The sequence below is a fragment of the Trypanosoma brucei genome, chromosome 2, assembly GCF_000210295.1.
Source record: "Trypanosoma brucei gambiense DAL972 chromosome 2, complete sequence".
NCBI lineage: Eukaryota > Euglenozoa > Kinetoplastea > Trypanosomatida > Trypanosomatidae > Trypanosoma > Trypanosoma brucei.
In genome coordinates, this window is record NC_026735.1 from 871,843 (window position 1) to 894,747 (window position 22,905).

The 22,905-nt window shown below is 40.1% G+C and overlaps 3 protein-coding genes and 3 pseudogenes across 3 annotated transcripts, besides 3 other annotated features; 1 reads left to right on the plus strand and 5 right to left on the minus strand.

Moving 5' to 3' along the window:
- Nucleotides 1-4,293: 4,293 nt before the first annotated feature.
- On the minus strand, nucleotides 4,294-4,764 carry TbgDal_II4370 (hypothetical protein; the record flags this gene model as incomplete). Its single annotated transcript, XM_011773660.1, has 1 exon — nucleotides 4,294-4,764. One exon carries the CDS (start codon nucleotides 4,762-4,764, stop codon nucleotides 4,294-4,296), a length of 471 nt encoding a protein of 156 aa, XP_011771962.1.
- Nucleotides 4,765-5,059: 295 nt separating this feature from the next.
- Nucleotides 5,060-6,608, plus strand: TbgDal_II4380 (annotated as a pseudogene).
- Nucleotides 5,060-6,608: a sequence feature.
- Nucleotides 6,609-7,316: 708 nt separating this feature from the next.
- On the minus strand, nucleotides 7,317-7,853 carry TbgDal_II4390 (hypothetical protein; the record flags this gene model as incomplete). Its single annotated transcript, XM_011773661.1, has 1 exon — nucleotides 7,317-7,853. One exon carries the CDS (start codon nucleotides 7,851-7,853, stop codon nucleotides 7,317-7,319), a length of 537 nt encoding a protein of 178 aa, XP_011771963.1.
- A 4,810-nt stretch (nucleotides 7,854-12,663) lies between these two features.
- TbgDal_II4410 lies at nucleotides 12,664-14,124 on the minus strand (annotated as a pseudogene).
- Nucleotides 12,664-14,124: a sequence feature.
- A 2,000-nt stretch (nucleotides 14,125-16,124) lies between these two features.
- TbgDal_II4420 lies at nucleotides 16,125-17,441 on the minus strand (annotated as a pseudogene).
- Nucleotides 16,125-17,441: a sequence feature.
- Nucleotides 17,442-20,046: 2,605 nt separating this feature from the next.
- Nucleotides 20,047-21,432, minus strand: TbgDal_II4430 (variant surface glycoprotein (VSG), putative; the record flags this gene model as incomplete). The annotated part of the gene is made up of 1 exon (XM_011773662.1): nucleotides 20,047-21,432. The coding sequence occupies one exon, from the start codon at nucleotides 21,430-21,432 to the stop codon at nucleotides 20,047-20,049; it is 1,386 nt and encodes a 461-aa protein (XP_011771964.1).
- Between the last annotated feature and the right edge of the window lie 1,473 nt (nucleotides 21,433-22,905).

Here is a 22,905-nt window from a genome sequence, read left to right on the forward strand (position 1 = left end):
CATAATTTGATTTAACAATTTGTTTAGCTTTTTTAATTTTAAAGGAAGGAAATGATGATGCAGATCCATTCATTGATGTAAATTTAATTTTTGTTCCATCTTGAACCAATTTCCTCTTTTTTAAAAAAAAACAAAAATTAGCAAAGAGATGAAGATAAAATATACAAAAGGTAGAAAGCTGAATGAACTACAAAATATTGAATAAAACACATATACATATTTATAATATGTGCTCTTTCTGCACACACACAAAAAAAGAAAAAAATTGTATTAGTTACAATAATAAAAATAGTGAAACCAGCAGGAGGTGATAATTACAATTTGAACTCATCCCCTCTTGCCTATTTCACTATTCCCTTTGTTTCTTGAGAAAATAACTAAAACAGTAAGTAAAACAAGAGAGAGGATAGTAATAAATTAAATGAAATCAACAATACAATATTTTAAGAGGAAATTTGATTTTACTTTTTCTTTACTTTTCACTGTTTCTGTTTTTTGATTACTTTTACTTCCTTTCATTTCTTACTTTTTATTACTACGACTGTTCTATGGTGTTACGGATATGTGTGTAAGTGAGGAATGTTGTGTGGATTTGCTTCTATTATTGTTTACTTGCCTTTGGTTGTATACCACACACCTGCTTATGTTTTCCCATATGTGTACGCCTGCAGCAAACAGTGTGGGAGTTTACTCCGTGACGTTTTCTCATAAATGTCGGGAGGCAAATGATTAAAGTAATTTTTTGTTTAATGTATCTGTATATGTTTGTCTGTTTATGTGTATGTGTGTTTGTGTGTACGTATTTGACATGTTCAGCAATATGTTTAGATTATCCAATTATATCTTTTCTTTTCTATTTTCTTATATTGTTTACTTGTCACTGTTTTACTTTCAGGAAGGTGTATAAATTAAGCTGAAGCAACGTTATGTTCATTTGTGTATTAGACACATGAGTTTATTTTCTAGCAGATGATATATGCGTGAACGCGTGTGTTTAACTTTATAATGTCTTATACTAAAAATGTATTCAAATATTGCCATGTGAATACCTTGTGAGGCTTATTGTACTTTTGTGTTGTGAAATAGTCAAGTAGTTGCTGTGTAACTTTTGTGTTATTCTTAAATAGATGACGTGTGTTTCCTTAGTCTAATATCTTTAATAAATGATTTGACAGCTGCTCGCATGTGAGAGTTTCATCCCTCTTCTTTGCTTAAAAATGTGCAGAGACTGGAATCCTTCATATAAATGAAGTGAAATGCATAACTTATAAATTGCATTTCCACTTTCACATATTGTAATATTATTGAATATCAAAAGGGAAATGATGAATTATGTAATAGGAAGTTATTCACAACATGTTAATAGAGCAATTCAACTTCGCAGCTATCGCAGAACAGGCTTTTTATTGTAATGCTCAATTGTGGAATAAGACATGCTTTATGAATTCTTGAGGATGGAGCGTTGTAATATTTTTTGAAGTAATATAAGTAAACAAGCAGCCAAATAATCATTTTTGTTTCTGCCTTCATAATCACTATAAGCTAAGCTATTAGTCTATTAGAAATAATTAATATGACTACTAGTAGGGCAGATGTCGAGAAATAAGAAATTAATTTATAGGAATGATTTGATAGTTTGAAGGGTGTGTAATTATCATGTCTCTTATACTAATGACGGATTATGATAGAGAGAATGTGATTTGTGAGGTATTTTTGATTCTCTGAAGTGATACAGCGGCGCATGGAAACTTAGAAAAAAAAGAGAAGAAATAATGTGCGGTATGTAATTTTTCACCCTCACATTGATGAGGTTGTATCACGTAAAATAACTCTTATCCTCTTCCCCAACGTGGCCAAAAGTTCAAGAAACTAGTGTAGTATTGCAGTAATGAAACAGTGATGCTAAATTGAAAGCGAAAAATAAAGATGAAAAGCGTAAAAGGGGGAAGGAGGTAGTGATGGTGGCGTAATCGATTGTGATTCTGTTTCATGACAGACTCTCTACATTCAATGATCTTAAAGGAAGTAAGTACGTACCATAGCACTGGGTACTGTGTTTCCATAAGGAGTAAGTTATATTTACTGGAAAATGTGGTATTAAGAAATGTTATATGTGAGTAGCAATATACCTCAACACAGAGATGTACGCTCATGTAATCACTACACACAAAAAAGTTCTGAATGTTTTGAACGCACTGAGCGGATTGATGCGTCTCTCCAACCTTGAGTTGAAATGCACAACCCTTGAGTGTTGAGTTGGGATACATATTTTTAGATGTCACTAGAGCTTGATGTGTGGAATGAAACTCTAGAGCTCATGCATATGGCTAATGCTTATCATTGTCGTAACTTCCATGTTGGTACGATGATGTGCAGTTTGCTGTTAGTGATAGCCTTCAGCAGATTGTATGGTAGGTGGTGTTTTTCTGTTTGTTTTCTGTCACAGATGGCAATGGAAGCGTCGACTATCTTTTGTATTACTCAGAAGGGAAAATTCTCTGTTTAAGTAATGGTAATGTTGAATCGTTGATAAAATCAACGGAATTATCCATAAGTTAGTTTTAATTGGAGGAAAGCAGAATAGGAGAACTGCCCACTTTGATGTGTTGCCGACAAAGAAAAGCGAGTGGTATGCATATTTTAGAACCCAGTATTTTTCTTTCTTATCCGATGTACTTCCCTAATGTTTGGATCTGAGGAATACCTAATGATGATTAATACTGTTAGAGTTAGGGCATTCTTTTGTGATGCTGAATATTGTATCTATTGATAACAACAATAGATACGCCATACTCAAACATAAATGAATTCTCACACATAAACGCTGCTTCTGGTATCGCCAACCGTTATGTTCAATAGCTCGTTACGTGGAGCATGAGTGGATGTGACAGTGAATGTTCCTTCATCAAAGACAGCTGCGTGATACTTATCTCAGAATATGTCAATGGTGTCGTATTATAGCCAAGTTTAAGTTTAATAATTAATCATAGTGATGTGTGTGGGAAAAGTGAGATTGTATCATTGCAGTGGGTGAACCGTTTCGTTTGGGACGTATTACATTCTGCTGTGTGATTAAGCGCCGAGTTTTTCTGCAAATATACGTATGATATTTAGTTGCTGTCGACCCGCCGAATCGGTGTGTGGTTAGTGTAAAGCATTATGCGAACATAGGTTAGTAATGCACAGTGTTTAGAAGGCGAATGTGCCATTCAAGTAACCTTGATTTATACGTAACGTTTCTTACCTTTTTGTGGTGTTTCACTGTGATCATTCCGAGCGATGTAGTTTATGCTGTTAATGTCACTCAAAGCAATCTGATATTTTTTATGATTGTCACTGCAGCATCTCTTTCTACAAGTTTCTTTACGTTTTAAAAAATAGGCATCATTATAGAGCTTGAAAAAGATGTCATAGCTCTTTAGCCCTTTACACCCTCTCAAAATATGCCATGAAAAATGTAAAACTTGCCAGTTGTTTCCACGGTTGCGGCTCTGTAAGAAAGTGAATATTTCACATTTTGGAGAGCTAATTTTGCTACGAAGTGGTTAAGGCCACCTATTCGCAGTGGCAGCCCTTGAGGTGAAAACCACATATACTAACGTATCGACGGCAGTAATGAGGACATGTGTCAGCATGGGACGTATGTTTCACCACAGTGTTACGGAGGTTTTAAAGCACAGTGGGCACGGGAGGTGAATTAGTTGTAGATCTCTTTGTGCCTTAACCCTTCGTGCTATTCTTTTTTTTCTCTCTGGAACTGATACAGTCTGGGGAGGCAGTGTGCTCAAGCTTCGCTAAGTTTTTGGAAGCAGGACTCACGACCCATCCCCCACTGTGTAATGTATGATGACCAGATTTGTTCTGAGGGAGCGTCAAACCAATCTTGTACGATGGGCGTGTAGAACAGGAAGTAAAGGAAGGTGTGTTATTATATGCAAATGCAGATGAGGCACTGCTCACAACACCTAAAGAAAGCAAAGTCACTCCTGACGGTTTTGATCATTTTATCAGTGTATCACAATCTAATCATTTCTGCTGTAGAAGGCTCATTGCATAGTTGTGTGTATTTTGCTTTCAGAGCTTGAGACAACCAGTCACTTACCGACCACTGTGGCGAGTGATCACGATGATATCGTCGGCTTTCCGGTATGGAAGGAAGTATCACTTTACTCTTCTGCTCGTATAAGCGTGCTTTGTTCATCCGTGGAGCGGTGTTGTTATTGAAAAGGGGATGCTGAGTAGAGTGGTGACTCAACACTTTTTCTTGTACTGAAGACATACTAAGAGTTTTTTTCAGCAGGACAGACTTGCGGTGGCCAGGTGGTTTCGCGACCTCAGGGACAACTTCCATATTGCACAAGGGGAACTTCTTCGTTTTGAGGTGACAGGGCGCATGCTAGTGTTGGGATATCTGTACATTGGAATAGCAAGGTCTTCCAAGGAAGGAAGAGGGATACATAAGCCAGTGAAGGGCTTCACAGGTGCTGTGTCAGGTGTGAAGGTGATAGATGGCTCTAGGGAAGTGTCAGATGTGATTATACTCGGCAAGAGGTTGCTGCTCAAGGTTTTGATTATATACTTTCCGAAACAATCAAATGTTGCGAAAATTACGTTGAAAGAAAGTTTAGGGGGAGCAATGGGATAAGGGAAACCCTCACTGGATTCTTTTGTCGGGTATACAGCATGATAAGTGGAAGGTTTGGTGGAGAAGCACGCAGGTACACTACACCCAATTGGTGGGAGAGTAGTAATGGCCGGGAGCATTTACCGTGAGTGACAACTTTAACAATGGTTACCCTTCTGATATATTTGAGATATAGGTAAGTATAAGCTGAATTATATCTAGCTGCGTTGAGGATTGTCAATATGAGTATTGTTTTGTAGTTACTTTAATTTTTCAAGCGATCGCGAAAAATAAATTTGTTCTTGCTGTTGATGTTATTTTTGGGGCAAGTATCATCTACTGGAGAACCCTTATATTTAATGATTTACCTACAAATAACAAAATAAGATGTAACAATCATCAACAAGGAAGTTAAGGTCACAAAGACACAGCACTATGGAGAAGGGCGAAGATGGGGATGCAAGGTTAATGGGCTACGTGAGGAGTTTTTAAAGCACCCGTGGCAGCAGCTGTGCGCGCGTTGTGATGTTGTCGACGTGCCGCAAGTCGAAGGCAGTAACGGAGCCATTTTCTAACAAAGTCACAAACCTCTGTACAGAGGCCAAGTACACAGCCCATCTGGCAAATCACATTCGTAGTCGAGGCAGAAAAGCTGGAGCGCGAAATATCCACCATACAAATTTATGCAGAGGCATGGGATCTTCTTGCCGCAGCTAAAAACCAAACAGACAAGCGTGCCGCGCCATACGCCCTTGCCACGTACATGTCCACTGCGGCGGCAAAAGCAAAGCAGCTCCAAAGTGGGAAATACAAAGCAGCAGTCTTGGCCGCTACCTACCTGCAAAGGAGATCAGCGCTAACGTAGACGTTGCAAGCGATGCGAGTAAAGGGACAGTCAGGAGCGGGACAAGTAACTAAACAACAAGGCGTCATCTCATCATGTTCACACAAGGAAACGCCGACTTTAGACGAGGAAGGGGATTGCGGGCGACAAGGCAGTGATGCTAACCATCCAGAATCAATTGCCGTAAATGTAAGGACAGCAACTCATATCAAACTGTTAGACAGCAGCAAGCTAAGACCGCTAGCGTTAAATCACTTAGCCGAGGTAGAAGGAACAGCGCCACCAGCAAAAACGGAGTTACAAGCTGAAGGCTGCAAGGCTGTGGTAAGCATTGGCTTTTACACTAAATTCATAGCATCGACAAAAGAAAGTGACGACAATAGTCTTATCAAAGCCATTAAGATATTCGCAGCCGGCAATGCAAGCACAAATCGTGGTCTTGTGCACAACGCCGAAAGGAAATCAGAAATGGATAACGATCTACTGATCAACAAAATATGCAACTATATCAAAGAAACCGACCCTCAGATCATAAACGTATGGAGCCTAACGCCAGCCATGTTAGCAAACACAACTGCAGTCCGAGTGGCGTTCAAAAGCTTCATTCATGCAGCAACCGGTAAAGCGCCGAGTGACGGAGAAATCGAGTTGCAACTAAAAAACCTTTACGGAGGGAACAAGCAAAACTTCACCAGAGACTTCTTTAGAATTCTGACGACAAAGAAAGTGACGTACCACACTGCCTCAGGATTCGTAACTGAAACATTTCTTGATGCAGCGAAAAATCAAAACGCACACAAGGCGTTGATCTATCTTGAAGATCAAAGGCCGGAACAAGAGGGAAAGCAAGTGGACAATGGCGAAGCAGAAATCAACGGCCCGGCCTGCGGAGGTGAGGGCCAAGAGGAGTGCGAATCAGACGAAAGGAAAGACCCAGAGAAACCAAACGAAACTCAAATGCGGAAATGGCCTATAGCACTTCAGTGGATGATGGCACAACAAGGAGAAAATTGCAAAGGAATACAGCAGGAAGGTTGTAAAGACGACTGCGCATCGGAAGGGGAAACTTGTGACGGCGCAGCTGGCATTTCTGCTTTGATGAGTATTTCTCTATTCATGACATTTTTTCTTCTAGCATAAAAATTTATTGGAATATCTTAATGTAGTGGAATTTGCATTTTTATGGAAATATATTATTATACGAAACCGTATCTTTGTTGAAATAACTTGTATATATTTTACATTCATCTTGGAAATATTTTATACAATTCTTAAATGTGCGTTTGTATTTCAAATCTTTTTGCAAACATGAGGAGACTTAAAGAGATCTTTTTTGTTGTGTAAATTTGATATTTGAATGTAAAGTGGTATATTGGTGGAGTGTTGAAAATGGGTACGAGAAGGATTTTTACAATTATGGTTTATTCGATTAATTTGATGTTTACCTTTGAAAATGTGAAAATGTTTAAATGTTTTCAAATATTTTTGACTTGTGGGTATAACGTGGTAGAGTGATAGGGGTGTGAAAAATGAGTGTGATTATGAAAACTTGCCATTTTGGTTTATTTTTTTTAATAATAGGTATTAAGAGTAGTTAAAGGTTATGATATTAATAGCAGTATAGTAATAGTGAGCGTGTCATGTAGGTGTGCATACTAACATTATGGTAAAAGTGGTGGTGCAGAACGACCGGAAGCAAAACAGAGACACTTAAAACGACGCCAAGGATGCAATGGAGGTGAGAAAGTGACTGCGAGAGGGATAAAACTAGGAATGTTATTCAAAAGATGACTTAGAAAGACAGGAGAAAAATGGAGTTGGAGTATGCGCAGTTTTTTCATTGTACATTTATTCAGCACGTGCTCCACTAGCTGCTCTTCTATTTCCTCTGCGCTGCATATCTTTGGAAGATGTTGATATTACTCCCGGCTCAGTTCTAGCTTTCCCCATTGAAACTGTATCCCTCTTTGCCTGTATTGGGGAAACATTTTCGCGAGGGCGTTTTCTTTCTTCCATATGAGAGACTGTCTGTACTACAAACGGCTGCGCATGGGGTGATGGGATACCCATCTTTTTTGGCGATCTTCCCCTTTTCACTTCTTGAGTGGGTTTTTCTTCGTGAGAGCATAGAGTGGGTTCGTCGTGGCCCTTTATAATAAAGAGATCCATTAGGAATCGTATCAGTTGCTTACTGTTATATATTTCCCTTTCCGTCAGGCTCTCTATACCTTGTTTTTTCCTTAGTGATAGTAGTTTCGGGCACACTAGAAGATTGACAGATGACTCCTCACATGTGGCCTTCAGTACATTGTGCGCGACTTCCTTTTTCGGCTGGCCTCGCCTCAATTGATTATGCATCGTGATGTACTGCTTCTGTGCGCACATGATTGGGAAGTACGGGCGTTGATTCGTCTTTGCATTATAGTAGTTATTATTACCAATTCATCCTTCATCTTTCTTTGAACATTTGTAGCACCCTTAATGTGTGTTTGTGTGTGTGCCATACCAGCGAGTATTGTGACTTTTATGCACTATCTCACCTTGCGCCCACGAAATATTTTACTTCATCAACTTCTGTGTGCCTCCATCTTTTTGATCTTTTCCCGGTCTTTCCCCATCAACTGTTTTCTTCCCCCTGTACTGCCTTTCTTTTCTCACTAACTTCTCTTTCCGCTCTCTTCTTGACTTTTGAACGCTGTATTCACAACCTTAGCCTCAAAGACTCACCATGTCGTGATTTATTTCCACGCAGATGACGAAGCAGCCAGCTGTAATGACAGTCCTTTCCACACATGGAGCATTTTTCTTTAAGTGGCTTTTCTTTCTCTTTGAAATCTCCTGTAGTATTGTCTGACTTTGGAATGCATTTGTGTCTGGTCAGTTAAGTTTTACTTTCTAGCACTTTTTTACGCTTTTGATACTCCAGTTCTATCCTCCTTATTCTGTATCATCCATGCTATGCTCTGGCGGTTGATTCTCATTTTTTGTCTTCTGTTTGCTGCTTTTCCGGATGCATCGTTATTGTCTTTTTAACCATCCATGCGACACATATTTCATATGGCACAATCGACACCTTAGCTTTTCTTTTTCCTCATCTAACTTTTTTTCTCTGCTCCTTTTCTGTTGATTCCCGTCCTACGATATCATTTCCGTGGTAAGTGACCATGTGCTACACTAGTAAACCACTTCTCCCAAAATCCATTTCAAAAACATGGCAGTCTTAGTTACCTTTATATGCCTTAACTGCCAATTTTGCAATCTTTGTCATTTCCAGTGCTCTTTCTTTTTCTAAACCGTGTTTCTTTATCAGGCAAACTGCTCTAGTTTGATGACGTGCACGCACCACGTTGCACAACGGGGATATTATGGGCTCATTTTGTCTTACCACAACCTGTGGTGACTGTGTTTCGTCTTATTTTGTGTACTTATCGCTTTCACTTTCACAGCGGTCTCCAGTTCTACATAACCACCACGACACCATCTACACTCATTTTGCACTGTTTTCTTTTGTGAGTGCATGAGTAGAAATCCGAAATGTTTCGAGGTGCCTGTTATAAATTGGGATAGTAATGATTTTTCCATCCTGTCCATTTTGGATATTTTCTGCGTAGGTCTAATATGGTTGAGTAGAGCACTGCGATTTGTTTGTGATGTTTTTCCCTCTTAGAATTCCTTATCCATTTGATGAAGAATTTGCCTTTCTATACCAGTGACTATGTATGTGATCAATGCTATGTATTTCTGTGGAATTTTATTGCCTCTTTTTTCCTGCCTTGTCTGCTGGTTCATTTCCTGGGACCCCGCAGTGTGAGAATATAAACTGGAAATTCACTGCTACTCTTAGCTTCACAATATGCAGGATTAGTTTCCATATTCGTCTCAGTATCGCTTCTGTTACTACCGCAGGTCCAGTTTTAGCGTCACTAGGGGCGACAATAAGTCTGTGAATATAGATACTTTTGTTTTTGTGATTTTCATTTACCTCGATTATCTTTACGAGCCGTTTGAGACCTGCCTCCATTGCTATACTTTCCTTACTACAGCTGCAGGCTATTGATCCATCACCCAGATGTACTTTCCTAATTTTTCCATGTGGTGGGTATGCTACTGCGTCTTTTCCTAAAGAAACGTCCGGCACCACGGACCCGTCTGTCCACGGTTGATAGCCATATTTTTTAAAACGCTGTAGTCTCTTCATTGTTTGTACTTTCTTATCTTTGTCTCATGCGTCAGCTTTCAGTTCCCTGACGTTGCCGTGTCAATTACGGTGTCTTTTCCATTTTAAGCACAGTTTTATCTTGTGGTTTTCCTGTTTTTTCTGTTTCGCCATATATATGTATTACACTTTCCTTTTGTATGTGAATTGGATGTTCTGGTGGGAACATTTTATTCGCCGCTTTTTTATCGTACTTTGCTCCCCTGACTTTCAATCTTAGGTAGTATTCAATGGCTCTACAATGTGCTAATTCGTTGTTTGTTTGTTTTAAACAAGCGTCTCCGATGGCATCCGTTTGGTTTTCTGATATTGGTATGCCTGCCAGAATGTGAAGAACAATTTTATGTTGTTTTTCCAACTTTTCCCTTTCCGAAGGCGACGCATTAAACCGCCATGACACTATAATATAGCTAACCTTCGCCTGAACATGAGCCAAACAGAATGCTCTTATTGTCTTCCTACTTAGTTTCTATTCTGGCGAGGTCACTGCCATAAGCTTCATTAGTCGCATATCTGCCGCCTTTTTATGAGATGAGCATGCTTACTCAGTCCTTTGTGTGGCTGCTTTGTTTATCACAGTAGCTTTGGTATTCTATTTTTTTTTAACTCATTTCCACATAATTTCAGCCTTATTTTGTTTCTTTCTCTTCGTCCAAGCAACGTATACTATTTTTTTTTGCTATCAACTTCTCTGTACAGTCGAGTTCCATTTGTACTGTTTTCAGGATCTCTAGGATGTTAGTGGGTGGACACGGTATGGTAAAAATATCAGCAAAGAATCCATGTACCGATCCTTAAATCTTCTTTAGCCTTTCGCTTAGCGAGCCTACTGCTATAATAAACATTAGTGGACCTAGCACTTAACTTTGAGTGAAACAGCATGTCAGGTGTATTTCCTCTGACTTCGTGTTTCTGACTTTTACTTGTGCTGTCCCTTCTTGCAAGAACCTCGCTATTCAAGCTACAAGGTGTGCAACTCCACTCCGAATTCATGTAATATCCTGATTATGCATACGTAATCCACGGAGTCAAATGCTGCCGCATAATCAATGAATACAGCCGCTGTTTTTTTCTCCTGCTACTCTATGTGTCACGGAGTCTGTGAGTCATCAGGGAATTTAATAACGTAGATTTCTTTCCACAAGAAAATCTGCTTTCTGTCGTTGTAGATTACACTTTACTGTGTCTCTTATGTGTCTCGCTACAACCCTCCCCATGAGCTTGCAGAGGGTTCTGGCGAGCGTGACCGTTCCAAAGGATGCCATGCTTTCGGTAGTTTGATATGGCTGAAGAAGCGGAATAATTATACCATTTTCCCTCTTGTTGGGACTTGACTGCTTTTAAATTGCGGTCGAACAAGTGAAAGATGACGATTTTACTAATCCTACCAAACTGCCGGATTTTTTCTCAACTAATTTCACTGTCTCAAGGATCATGCCCGTGGAGGGCTCTTTCATTGCAGTTTTCGGTTCAGCTTCTGTGATTCACCTGAAAGTCTCTCTTATTGTGCTTGGAATTTGCATGTCTGATATCGGTTGCTTCATTTGTTAGCCTCTCCATGCACATCGTTGCGAGTTTGTGTGCCTGCTGCCGCTAAGTCAATGGATGTCCATCCACCACATGTACTGGCAATGTAAACGGACGCGGGGTGCAAATAGACTTTACAATATTCCAGCTGATGGTATCTCTGTACTTCTCATTTTAAAACTCCATTATTTTTGTGTTCATTTCGGTTAGTCCTTGCGCCCATGGCGGTGGCGATACTTCCTTATCTTTCTGTATTTCTTTCTTTGCTGCTGTGCGAATGCCTTTAGTCACTGCCTCATTCATGGCATCCACGTTCTTTCTCGACTTCCTTAATTTTTCCACCATTGTTACATCACATATTTTTTTAAACTGCAGCCAATTTTTTTGTTACAAGCATACAACACCATTCGTGGCTTTGTGATGGAGATATTTTTTACACGTATGCGAATGAACACCTCAAACGTTATCCAGTAGTGATCACTATTTGAACTGAGGCTTGCCTGCCATCTTGTGACTTCGCAGTCTCTGTAAATCGTAGCATCGGGAGACGACCTGGTTGCCGTGTGAGGCATTCTTCTCGTTGGTGTGACATCATTTGCAATTTTGATATCATTTTATAGACACCGGTCTACAATGCATTCTCCCGCTGCATCATTTAGGCGAGGAGGGTCCCATAATTTATGATGTGCGTTTGTATAGGACCCTATCACCAGCGATCCAGTTGTGCTTTCAAGGTTCTCAAGCGTGGAGGTAGTGACATTTTGCTTCCTGGGAAAGTAAGGTGATTTTATAGTTAACATTAAATCAGCTGTAAACATCAGTGCGCCGAGACTCTTTCTGGCAGGTCATCCTTCTTCGGTCTTTGGATTACGCCCACACCATCTTCGACCAGAATTGATACCCAATCACCATGTATGAAACGAGCCACCACCATGCGTTGGTAACCACTCATTTTTAATGCACAGCACACTTCTGATGCCAAGCGTGTCTCCTGCACCAGACAGAAGACTACCGTATCTTCGTGAAGCTTATTTTCTAAGGCGATCCGCTTCGGCTCGGAGAGACCCCCAGTGTTCCATTGGGCTCCATAAATGACAGGACGAGGATTCTGTTCTACATCCCCACTAAGTAGTAGTAGAAGCCTATGTATCCCAATCGAGGTATGCTCGCACGTGCGGAGGAGCAGTCTAATATATTACTTCAGCTCAGAGTGCCGATGCTGCTGCATTCTCCTTCACTGCTCGCCGAAAGCCTGTTTTCCGCCACAATCCTGCCGGAACGGGTAGAATGCGGGGCTTGACCTCTCTCTGGAAAGAGTACTAGACCCTGGGACCATGATGAGGTTGCCTACATCACCAGATATATTTGTTGTTTCCACGAAAACTATAATTTTTTCAAGCATTATTGCCACATTTGCAGTTGCTGTCCTTGTCGCAAGCATTTTTGTCTGTTCCATGTTTTGCACTCTTCTCCTCAGGTTTGCCATCTTTCCCTCCTGTTTCTTGGTTTGCTTGTTCTTTTGCTGCCTCCTTTCTCTCTTCTTCACTCAATGTGCAATTTCTATTTTTCTCTCCAGTCTTGTTAAAAATGCATTCCTTTGTTGTGTTGCACTTTCTTTCATTTTCATCCCCTATATCGTTGCAAATTTGTTCTGGAGTTTTCGAGGCTCCTTTATTAATTTTCTTTTTTAATTCAGTAATCTTGATCTCTAAAACTTTGGTATTGGCGTCTTTGTAATGAAAAAAGATGCGGTAAAGTTGAGCTATGTCGTTGATTGTACCGAGGGTCTTTGGGTTATTTTTGTCGCCACTTATCCCTTTAGGAATTTCTTCGTTATCTATTTTCGCTTTGGAGTTTTCGGAAAACTGGTCAGGGCTTCCGAACGTTGTGGCAGCTTTTGCGTCGAGTTCAGCGTCGCGTGCCGTTGAAGTCGTCGTTTCTGCTTTCAGCACTATTTGGCGCATCGCTTTCTTGAAAGCTTCTGTAAGCTTTATTTTATTTAAGTCCGTCTGCTGTAATTCATCCCGAGCTTTGTCGGTTGTTATATGTGCTTGGAATGCTGCTATCAGTCTTGGTGACTTTCCTTCTGCCGTTTTCAGTTCCGTTGTTGCTTGCATCGTGAGGCCCATCGTACTTGTTTAAAAAAACCCGGCTGCCATCTCGAAGTCCTGCTTTAATGCCTGTCCGACGGCTGGGTTAAGTCCGTGAAATGCGTTTGACGCCTCTGTAAAGCTGCATCCGCCGGTTGTGCCTGGCGTTGCCTGTGCTGCCGTTGCTCCGCTTTGCTTGCTGCTTGTGAAGCCGGTTTGCGTAAAGGCAGTCGCCGATCGCTTCGTGCGTTTTATTCCCGCTTTGAGAAGGCCGCAGTTTGGCTGCAGACTTACTAAGCCTTCCTCGCCATTTACGGGATTGCTGCCGGTTTCGTCGGTGCCTAGGCAGCCGTGTGTCGCTGAGGCCGATGCTCCTGCCATTATTTGCAGGAATTCGTCTATTGCACCTTGCGCCCGCGCTGAGTCCCGCAGCGCTTCGAGATTTGACTTCAGCTTCTTGCCCTTGGTTTAGTTGCAGAGCCGCATTTGCTGACCGCGCATAGTAGTCCATTAGTACTTCTAATGCCGTAGTCGACTTGCCTTTAAAGTTTTTTTCCACGTAAACTGCTGCCCGTACAAGCTGCATAAAAGCTTATCTGGCGTTTTCGGTTGCCGTCTCAATATGGTCAAGCACTCGCCCGTTGACTGTTTCCAGAGCTGCTTTAAAGTCACACACAAGTTTGATATGGCTGGCGCTTATTTGTTGACCTGCTGCACCGTTGGCTTTCTCTGGAAGTGTTGTCAAAAAGACCACGGCACTGGTGAAAATCACAATATTTGTCTTTATTCCCTGCATTTGGACCATCTTTTTTAACTGCCTTGGCCCTGGAATATTGCTTCCCTAAATTTTCCCCTTCACTTGAAAGATTTATTTTTAATTTTTTAAAGATTTTTGGAATTCTGTAGTTTTATTAGTGATTTTTGTCCAGCTCTTTACAGTTCTGATGCTGCGTCAAAGCCGGTACCAATGCCACGGAGCATCTTTTGTTCAATTTTATCAGTTTTCTTAGTTGTTGCATTTCTCAATTAACTAAACTTTTATTAAAACAGTAGAAGAGTGCTGATATCTTTACTTTTCCTAATTATCGGTGTTGGCTTCTTCTTGCTGCCAATTTGTAGTTATTCTATGTCCCTTGTTTAAGCAAATTTAAGAGATCTCTATGATGCTGTTTGACGCACTTGGCGCTCGTTTCACTAAACAGGGATTCATTTAAACGCCTCTATGCACACTGCCAGCGAATAATTGCGCTGTATATGTTACCCATGTTTGTAATTAGCTGACAGCTATCTCCGTTTTCTGTGGCACTGTACTTCGTTTTTTGCCAGCTCCTGAGGTATTGCAGCTTTTAATTTAGCTTTCAAATTAGCTTCGAGTATTGCTGCATGTCTGCCTGATTGTTTGGGTGCATACAGTTGATTTACCGGAGGTCCTGCTCTTTCAGCAGTTGAAACACTTTTTCACTCGGTGAGTTGCCCTAACATGTACAATAACCATCTCTTTTAGTTACACTTTCCTTTACTATCAACTTCTTTCTTCAACGGCTACAGACAGAGAATGCGGTAAGCTGGATGAAATTCTGCTCATAAATAGAAATTATACTGTTCTTGGGACGTATTTAGATAAATTAAATTTTACCGTTCTAACTTATATCATTTCAAATATACTCAACTTGTAATTTAGAATCAATCATCACAGATGCGCCTACATTAATCTAGAAAACAACGAAGATTATTCATCTATCTAATAACTTTCCCAACAATCCTGTGTGTAAAGGCGACTAAGGTACACCGTTTGGCTACTATTTTGTGGTGCAACAGCACTTTTAATGGTTCTGTTGTTTTCCCGTTTCGATGCATTCTGTCGCTTGTTTCTGGTCCTTCAAATTTGTTACTGGGTTACCCTCTTACTTCAACGCTCTTCTGATTCGTCAATTACTTATGCTGTACTTGCGCCAACGGTTTTTAAAGTCTTGTAAGAGACGCACTATAAGGCAAATTGTGAGTCTTTAATCACTTAAACTTTTCGTTAGATTTTTTTGACGAACCATATGTGTCATTCCATTTTATCTTTATTTTTAAAAATTCCATTGACGACACTGCAGGAGGAGTAACAACTTTATTTGTCCTGTAGACTGCGTTTCTTTAATTTCTCATTGTCCCCTCCATACTCATTTTGTGTATAATGATGTCCAGTATCACGTTTCCATTTTGGAAGGCGTATATGCCTATATATATATATATATCTCCTTTTGCCTTTGCCGTCTTTCTGCTACTCATATAATAATATTCCTTGTTCTCTTTCTATCCCCTCACTTACTTACTCTCAATGTATCATAATCTCTTTTCAATGGTTCTGTTTGTGTTATTCACTTACTGTTGAGAACTACTCTTATTATAATATTCGTATATGCGCACGGTTTCAATACTCTTCTATCATTATCATAATCATTACTATTTTTATTACTATTATAATCCTAACGAATATCAATAAACAAATATGTTAAACAAAATTATAAAATTTTTGTAATAAATATTATTTTTCACACCTCACCACCCAATTTCCCTGCACACATAGACCACTTTTATGCAGAAATTTTTGTAAAAAGTCTAAAATTAATACTTTTATCAAAAGGTGCTAAACTAAATTAAATTCTTCAAAATAACAAATTTTAAAATTCTAAAATGACGGCAAACCCATAGAAACAGCAGCAATACTCAGAGTACATTTTTTATTTACGAGAAAACTGTAATGTTTGCATTCGTTTCCATATTTTTTACAACTTATGTCATTTTCCCCATCTTTTCCTCCTTCTCCTGCTTCTTTTTCTACTGCTTCTTTGCCTTCCTCACTCAATGTGCACTTTTTACTATCTTTGCCATCTTTGTTAAAAACACACCCTTGTCCCTTTAGCTTTTCACAGGCTTCTTCGTTGCCTTTTGCGGCATTGCAATTTTTTTGGCTTCTTCTTGCTGCTGAGGTTGTTTCTGGGTTGTAGCTTCTGAATTGCGCTCTATTGCGCTGTTGTCGTTGCTGGCTTCGGCATATAGTTTCCATGCTCCGCGGCTTAGAGCCGTTAGTTCCGCTGCTACGGCGCGGGCTTCGAGCTTTGCTGTTTCTGCTGTCTTTAGAGTATCAGCCTCCAGGGCTAGCTCGTTAACCCACCTTATCCCCGTCCCGCCTTTTTTGAGTTGGTCTTTGTAGCTGACGCACATTCCCTGCTGGCTTGACGCTGGACGCGAGCCGTCGTTGTGCGGCGTGCCGAATATGTAGTGAGCCGGTGCGGTGCTTGCTTTTTCTGCTTGACATGCTAGCAGGGTTTCAAATTTTGCGATTGCTGCGTAAATTTCGTCTGAATTTAAAGTCCTTGTCGAAGGATTTTGTGGACATGCGGCTGTTATGGCGCTGTAGCGGGTTTGGGCGTCATTGCTGTTTGTCGGGTCAGCTAGTGCGCTGACGCTGAGTCCGTGCGCGCACCGCTCCCCGGCATCGCCGTCACTCGCTGCGCAGAGGCAGAGAAAATCCCATGCTAGGCAGGCGCCTGCGTTTCTGCCACCGCTTTCGTCTTTGCAATTGTTCGCTGGCGTGGCGTCTAGTCCCGTTTTATCGAAAGCGGTTAGGTTTTCTCCGTACACAGCATCTTTGATAGCTCTACTTGCTGTTTCAGCCGATTTGTTTACTTGGCCTGATAAAGAATCGAACGTAACTTTTACTGACAGCGCTTCGGCGTAGGCTCTCTTTCTTGCTTTGGTTACCCCCGGGGCGCGCCTGTGATTTGTCAGCCTTCTGAACTTTGGTTCTTTGCCTGGGGCAAGCGGTTTGTCCAGCTTAGAGACGAGCTGTTCTCAGAACTGCCGTTTTTCTTTTTTCGTGTCGGGGTAAGTCGGTTTCAGCTCACCATCCTTGTCCCTCAACCAGCTGTGTGGTGCTGCTGTTAAGTTTAGTAACTCCAGATCGGACATCGCCTCGGTCACGGCTTCACTAGAAAGTGAAATACTCAGCTTGGTCGCTCGCTCGGCGATGCCTACTAGTTCGCAGAAAACCCTAAATTCGGGGGCATTGTCGTTTGCTGCGCTGTCTGCGGCTCGAACAAGAAAAAGGGCCGCGAGGACCTGTCGTATCATCTCCTGGCCTTATTCCTCTTGATTGTGCGATGGAAAAGGACGAAATGGGTTGTCGCTTATTTTCGCCGCCACATTGCAATTCTCTGCTATTTTTTGTTTCGTTGCTTCTATTTTGCACGGCGCTCCCCCTGGCCGTGAGCTAGGCTCAGCAATTCTTTGCAGCAGCTTTTTGCCGCTGCAATAGGTATGTTAGGCCAAATAGGCTTATGCCGCCGTGAGTTTTTGCTAGATTTATATGAACCCCCTCGCACAAACATCTCACCACAAGTTTACACATACTCAAATTCCCTCTTAACTCCATCGAATGCATAACTTTGAATTTCCCCAAAGTCTGTCATACTAACTTTTCTTACTTTTAATTATGCACCACAACTAGGATATTTGAGAATCAATATCGTTTAGCTAGCCAATCAAGCGGATTTCACGGAAAATAAATAAATAAAACCCTTCTAATCCTACCCTTAATTGAAATAAAATAGAACCTCTCCTCATAATCCAATCCAATTATTCCTCTTCTCAAAATAAATCTCTTTCCAACAGCTTCTTCCTGAATGGCACTCCATATTAACAAAGGTTTGTAAATATTCTGATCTCACAACCATTCCTCACTTCCTTTCAATAATTCTCCAAATGTATATTAAAACCTCTTAAACGCCAAAACTCTGGCTATCAAACCACAATTATTAAGATAAGGTTTGCCACTAGGAGGTGATTTTAGTAAATGAGGTAAATTTTTATCCTTTTCTTTTCTGTGACCAAGATTTAAAAACCCAAAAACATCTCTGCACATGCTCCTTGTCATCTGAGTTAATAAGTAAATCCAACTGAAGCGCATAACATTCTGATGTTGTCATAAATAGAATAGGGGAAATTTGCTTCTCTTTTACTATATATTATTCACTAAACGTATCCTCACTTTCATTGTTATTTTGCATAAAATATACCACAGAATTTTCGTACTTTTCTCTTTGTCAGTAACAATAACATCAGATCCATCCAAATGAATTAAAACATCCTCCTCACTTGCATTCTGTATTTCTAAAAAATTTCAAAACCCATCTATGCCGTCTGACATGACTATACAAAGCTCAAATTGCAATTGTAATAATTTCAACATGGTTTACTCTGGAACTCTATATGACTCTACACCATCCTTGAGTTGCATGAGTTTTCACTACAAACACAAACATTCTTCAATTTTTAGGATTATTCTCTGTTATATTTTTTATGCCATTTACTTCTTCGTCTTTAATAATGTGCTGGAAAAACACTAATAGCAACGGTATTGGTAAAACTCTAAAGGAAATAACTCGAATGCTATGATCTTTCTTGCAATGCTAAGATGATTACAAGAAAGCATAAAAACATTAAAAAAAGTAGTCGGTTGCGTTACTAAGTTCTTAGCTAAAGAATTAATTTTACATATACAAGTAATTACTTGCTATTGTTATGGTATGGCTTTTAATATATTTTTCTCAGCATGTGCAGTCCATATTTTAAATCATATCTACAGTTTTTATTTTATAAGTTAGCTTTAGTCACCACTATTTCTGGAGTACATGGAATCCACTGTTCCTTTCATAAACGTTCCAATCTCTAATTGATATGATAAGTTCAGTAGCTAGTTGAACTTACCGGTTAAGACGTACTATTAATTTAGCTGTTTTATTGTGAAAATTGCTACACCCACACGGTGTTTTCATCACGCTCTTATCAGCATAACTTTATTAACTATTGATAATGTTGTTCTTTTTATTATTTCTTTAATATAATCTATCCATTACAGTGTAAAACGTAAAACAAAATTTGTTTTTTTATCATTTCTTTCTTGTTTTCGTGTCTTCGGACGTTTTATTCTGCGTTTAATTTACTTTTTTGCTTTCCTACTCTTCTTCTAAGGATAAAACAGCGACTGCAGTTGAACAACAAAATTGACTTTGTTTCTTATTCATTTACCAAAATATTATCTCCTTGTGTACCTCAAGTCGATCTTCATGTCTCTGTTATTAACCATGCATGTCACGTCTCCCCTCCCTTTATTTTTTGAGTTTTCTTTAATAATATTTCAAATACTTTCTACTGCCTATTCTTTCTCACTTACATAATCTCAATACACACTTCCATTGCTTTGAGCGTTTCTGCTCTGCCAGAAAATTCATTGAGTATTCACAAACACTCTCATTATAATATTAGTATAAATACACTCATAACTCTTTTATATCATTATCACGATCAATGCTATTATAACCCTAGTTGATATCCATAAAATAATACAGAGTATATAAAATTAAAACATCACTCATTTTTATTCTCGATCACTCTAAAACTTTTCATTCATACGCTGCTCCATAGAAAAAGTTCATATTTACAAACATTTTCACAGTTTTATCAAATTCTCTCAAATTAACATATTTCATAAATTTCATAAAATGGACCCTAATTCTCAAAATTCTAAAATTCTACAATACCCACAAGTGCAGCAACACCAAGAGCAAATTTCTTATAAAAAACTAACATTTCGGCACTTCTCCTTATCCTTATCATTTTTATTATCTTTACCATTTCTAAATGCACAATTTTTTTTACCATCTTTTTTGTCATTTTCACAAGCGGTCTTATCAGTTCAGTGTCTTGCACAGCCAGATGTGGTTGCTGTTCCTGCAGCTCCCTCGTTTGCTTTCTTTCCTGTTGCTGCTGGTTGACTTCCATCTACTACGCATGGGCTATCTGCTTCAGTTTTGCCTTCCCATTTGCAACCTTTTTCTCTGCAGGTTGTGTTTGTTTTTATATTTGTACAGTCTACCGTTGCTTTGTTCGGCGCTGGTGTCTCGCCGTTGTTAGCTGCGTTGGGTGGGCTTATCTGGGCCGCGGCGTAAACAGCTTCAGCTCCCGCTTTTAGGTTTGCTATACTGTTGGCTGTCGCCAAGGCTTCCGTTTTGGCCGCATCGGCTGTCTGCAAGGCTGCCGCCGCTTTTTCAACCTGGACTAGCCACGGTATCTTCTTGTTTTTAGTGCTGGCTGCAGCACTGCTGTAGTATTCGTCGTACTTCACACACACCTTGTCGGCTTCGCCGCTGCAGGCCGCTGTATCGCTTTTGCCTAGCTTGTCGCCTAGCACTGTTGCTTTCCCGAATCTTCCTATTAGTTGTTCGACCGCAGCTGCCGCTGTTGTTAAACTGTGAGCGCTTGGCTTTACTGTGAGGCCCTGGCTACAGTGTTTCTTAAGTTCGTCCATGCCTTGCTTTAGTTTGCCTGCTGTTCCTTCCCATGCAGCCGTCGTCGGTTGTCCGACGCAATACTTGCTGTTGGCTGTGGTCGCTGCTAAGCAAAGGCACGCCAGGTCGTAGAGGACTCCCTGTCCGGCTTTATCCCCGCTGCAGTCCCCGTCTGTCCGTTCCTGTTGGTTGGCTGCTGCGAAGGCATCGAAAGTTTTTTGTGTCCGTTGTGCGCTCGCCGTGAGTGCCTGTATCATTGCCGTCTGAGCTTCACTTTCTTTTGCTTTTATTTTGTTTGCGAAGTCTGTCTTGTATTTTGATTGTAGTTCTATCGCCTTCTGGGCTATTACTGTTAGTTGCGCTGCTGCTACCTTTTGGTTTGGCGGTGGTGGATGGTCTTCCAGCCACTGTTTGTTGTCTGGGTTTGGTTTCAGCATCTTGGCTGTGTCCAGCCACCGTTGCCAGTTGTCTTGCCAGTGCGTTGCGTCTTTTGGCTTGGTTATCTTATCTTTCATTTTGTCCCAGCCATACGTTTCCGATCCATCGCCGAAGTAAGTTCTCCACGTTGCCGGTGCCGCTGTCATGTTTAGCTTGAGAATCTCGTCGACGTCGGCGTCTACAGACGCATCCTCCGCCGTTAGCGGTACCGGTACCTCAAGTAATTTTGCTACCGCACACAGTGCCTTGAACTCAACCATTTGCTCTGCTTCCGCCGTCGCCGCTGCGGCAGGCGTTAGAAATTGCGGCAGTAGCGGCAAAAGTAGTCGGATTAACGTCGCTACAGTCCTTGCCATTGGAGCACCTACCTTTTTAGGGTTTGGTGTGTTTAGCGGTGGCACATAGGTTTTTTGGGTTGGTGCTAACAATGCAATGTACGCTTGTTTTGCCACGGCTTGACTTGGTCCTGGCTTCCTTTTATATAAAATCAATATATTGTTGCTATCAGGTACTGCTTTTTTATCTGGGCTGTTTAAGGTCTTTTGATATTAATTAGAGACCCTTTCGCCACATTCAGAGAAGAAACAGTCCTTTCTTAAAATTTACCTTTCATCTTCCTTGGTCGCGATGTTAAATTTCGCAAACTAAGTGCCACTAACTCATTTTAAAAACTCACTATTTTGAAAAACATTTCAGACTTTCTGGTGCATGATACGCAATGTTGCCCATCGGCTTACAAGATTAACAAAGGAACCTTCTTTTTACTTAAGAGAAAGTAATACAAACAACAACGACTCTTAAAATCTAAGCCATCATTTCCAGTTTCGCACGCAACATCTCTTCTCAACTTTTCTTGATGGTTTGTCAGTGATAGGAACTGTAAAAGATACGAAATTGTTACAATTCAGTTTCACATCTATGTAGTATTTTTTTTAAAAGGGAGGCTATATCAAAGATAAGTGCTGTTTTTAAAGAGTTTACGGTTTAAATCCTAATCTATATCGATATATATTTTGTATCTATCTTCTTGTACATCAAATCCGCTCCTTTCACATTTGAAAACACCGCACATATTTCTACACCTGATAAATAAATACTTACATTTTGTTATTGGTTTTAGGTTCTGCCAAATTACAAGTAAATTGCTTTGAAATAAACATATATCACAATCATCTGCGACGAACAGTGTTTTGCTCCTATTTCTGCTTTGCGTCTTGTGTTGTTCGTGGTCAACAGAGCTCTACGCTTTGTGAGTTTTATGTGAACAAAATTCTTATTTCTTCCGCATGCCAAAATCCTCCAGTAAATTTTTACCAACTATTATTCTTTTTAGAATTAATTTCTCTATAAATGGTACAGCTTTGTCACCAGCATACCAATGTGTAAAAGTTCGTTGTCATCATAAACTTTTCCACTTAAAAAATTTTGCTGTCGCAATCATATTTGCACTATTGTAAGCAGTTACCGTGTTTTAACCTCCTCTTTTTCTGTCAACAATAATTTATTAGAGTCCCTATTTTTGAAATTGTTCACATTTAATATCAAATTTGTTGGCAGAGCTTGAGCATTGGTATTACATGCGTTTGAAAAAAATTCAACGGTCCTTCATACTTAATTAATAACTTCTGTCAGCCCGGCGCCTGTCCCTACGACTGGGGTGCAGGGTTCAGTGGCGGAGTTAAAACCACAGTGACTGACATCATCTCTACAGTAGCAACTATTCTTTTTGTGCGAAATGATGGAACAATAGACTACTCGTTTTTATTGCCCTGAAGTATCATGTGCCACTATACTACGTTGTTTTATATAGTGTATATTTTTTCATTCTT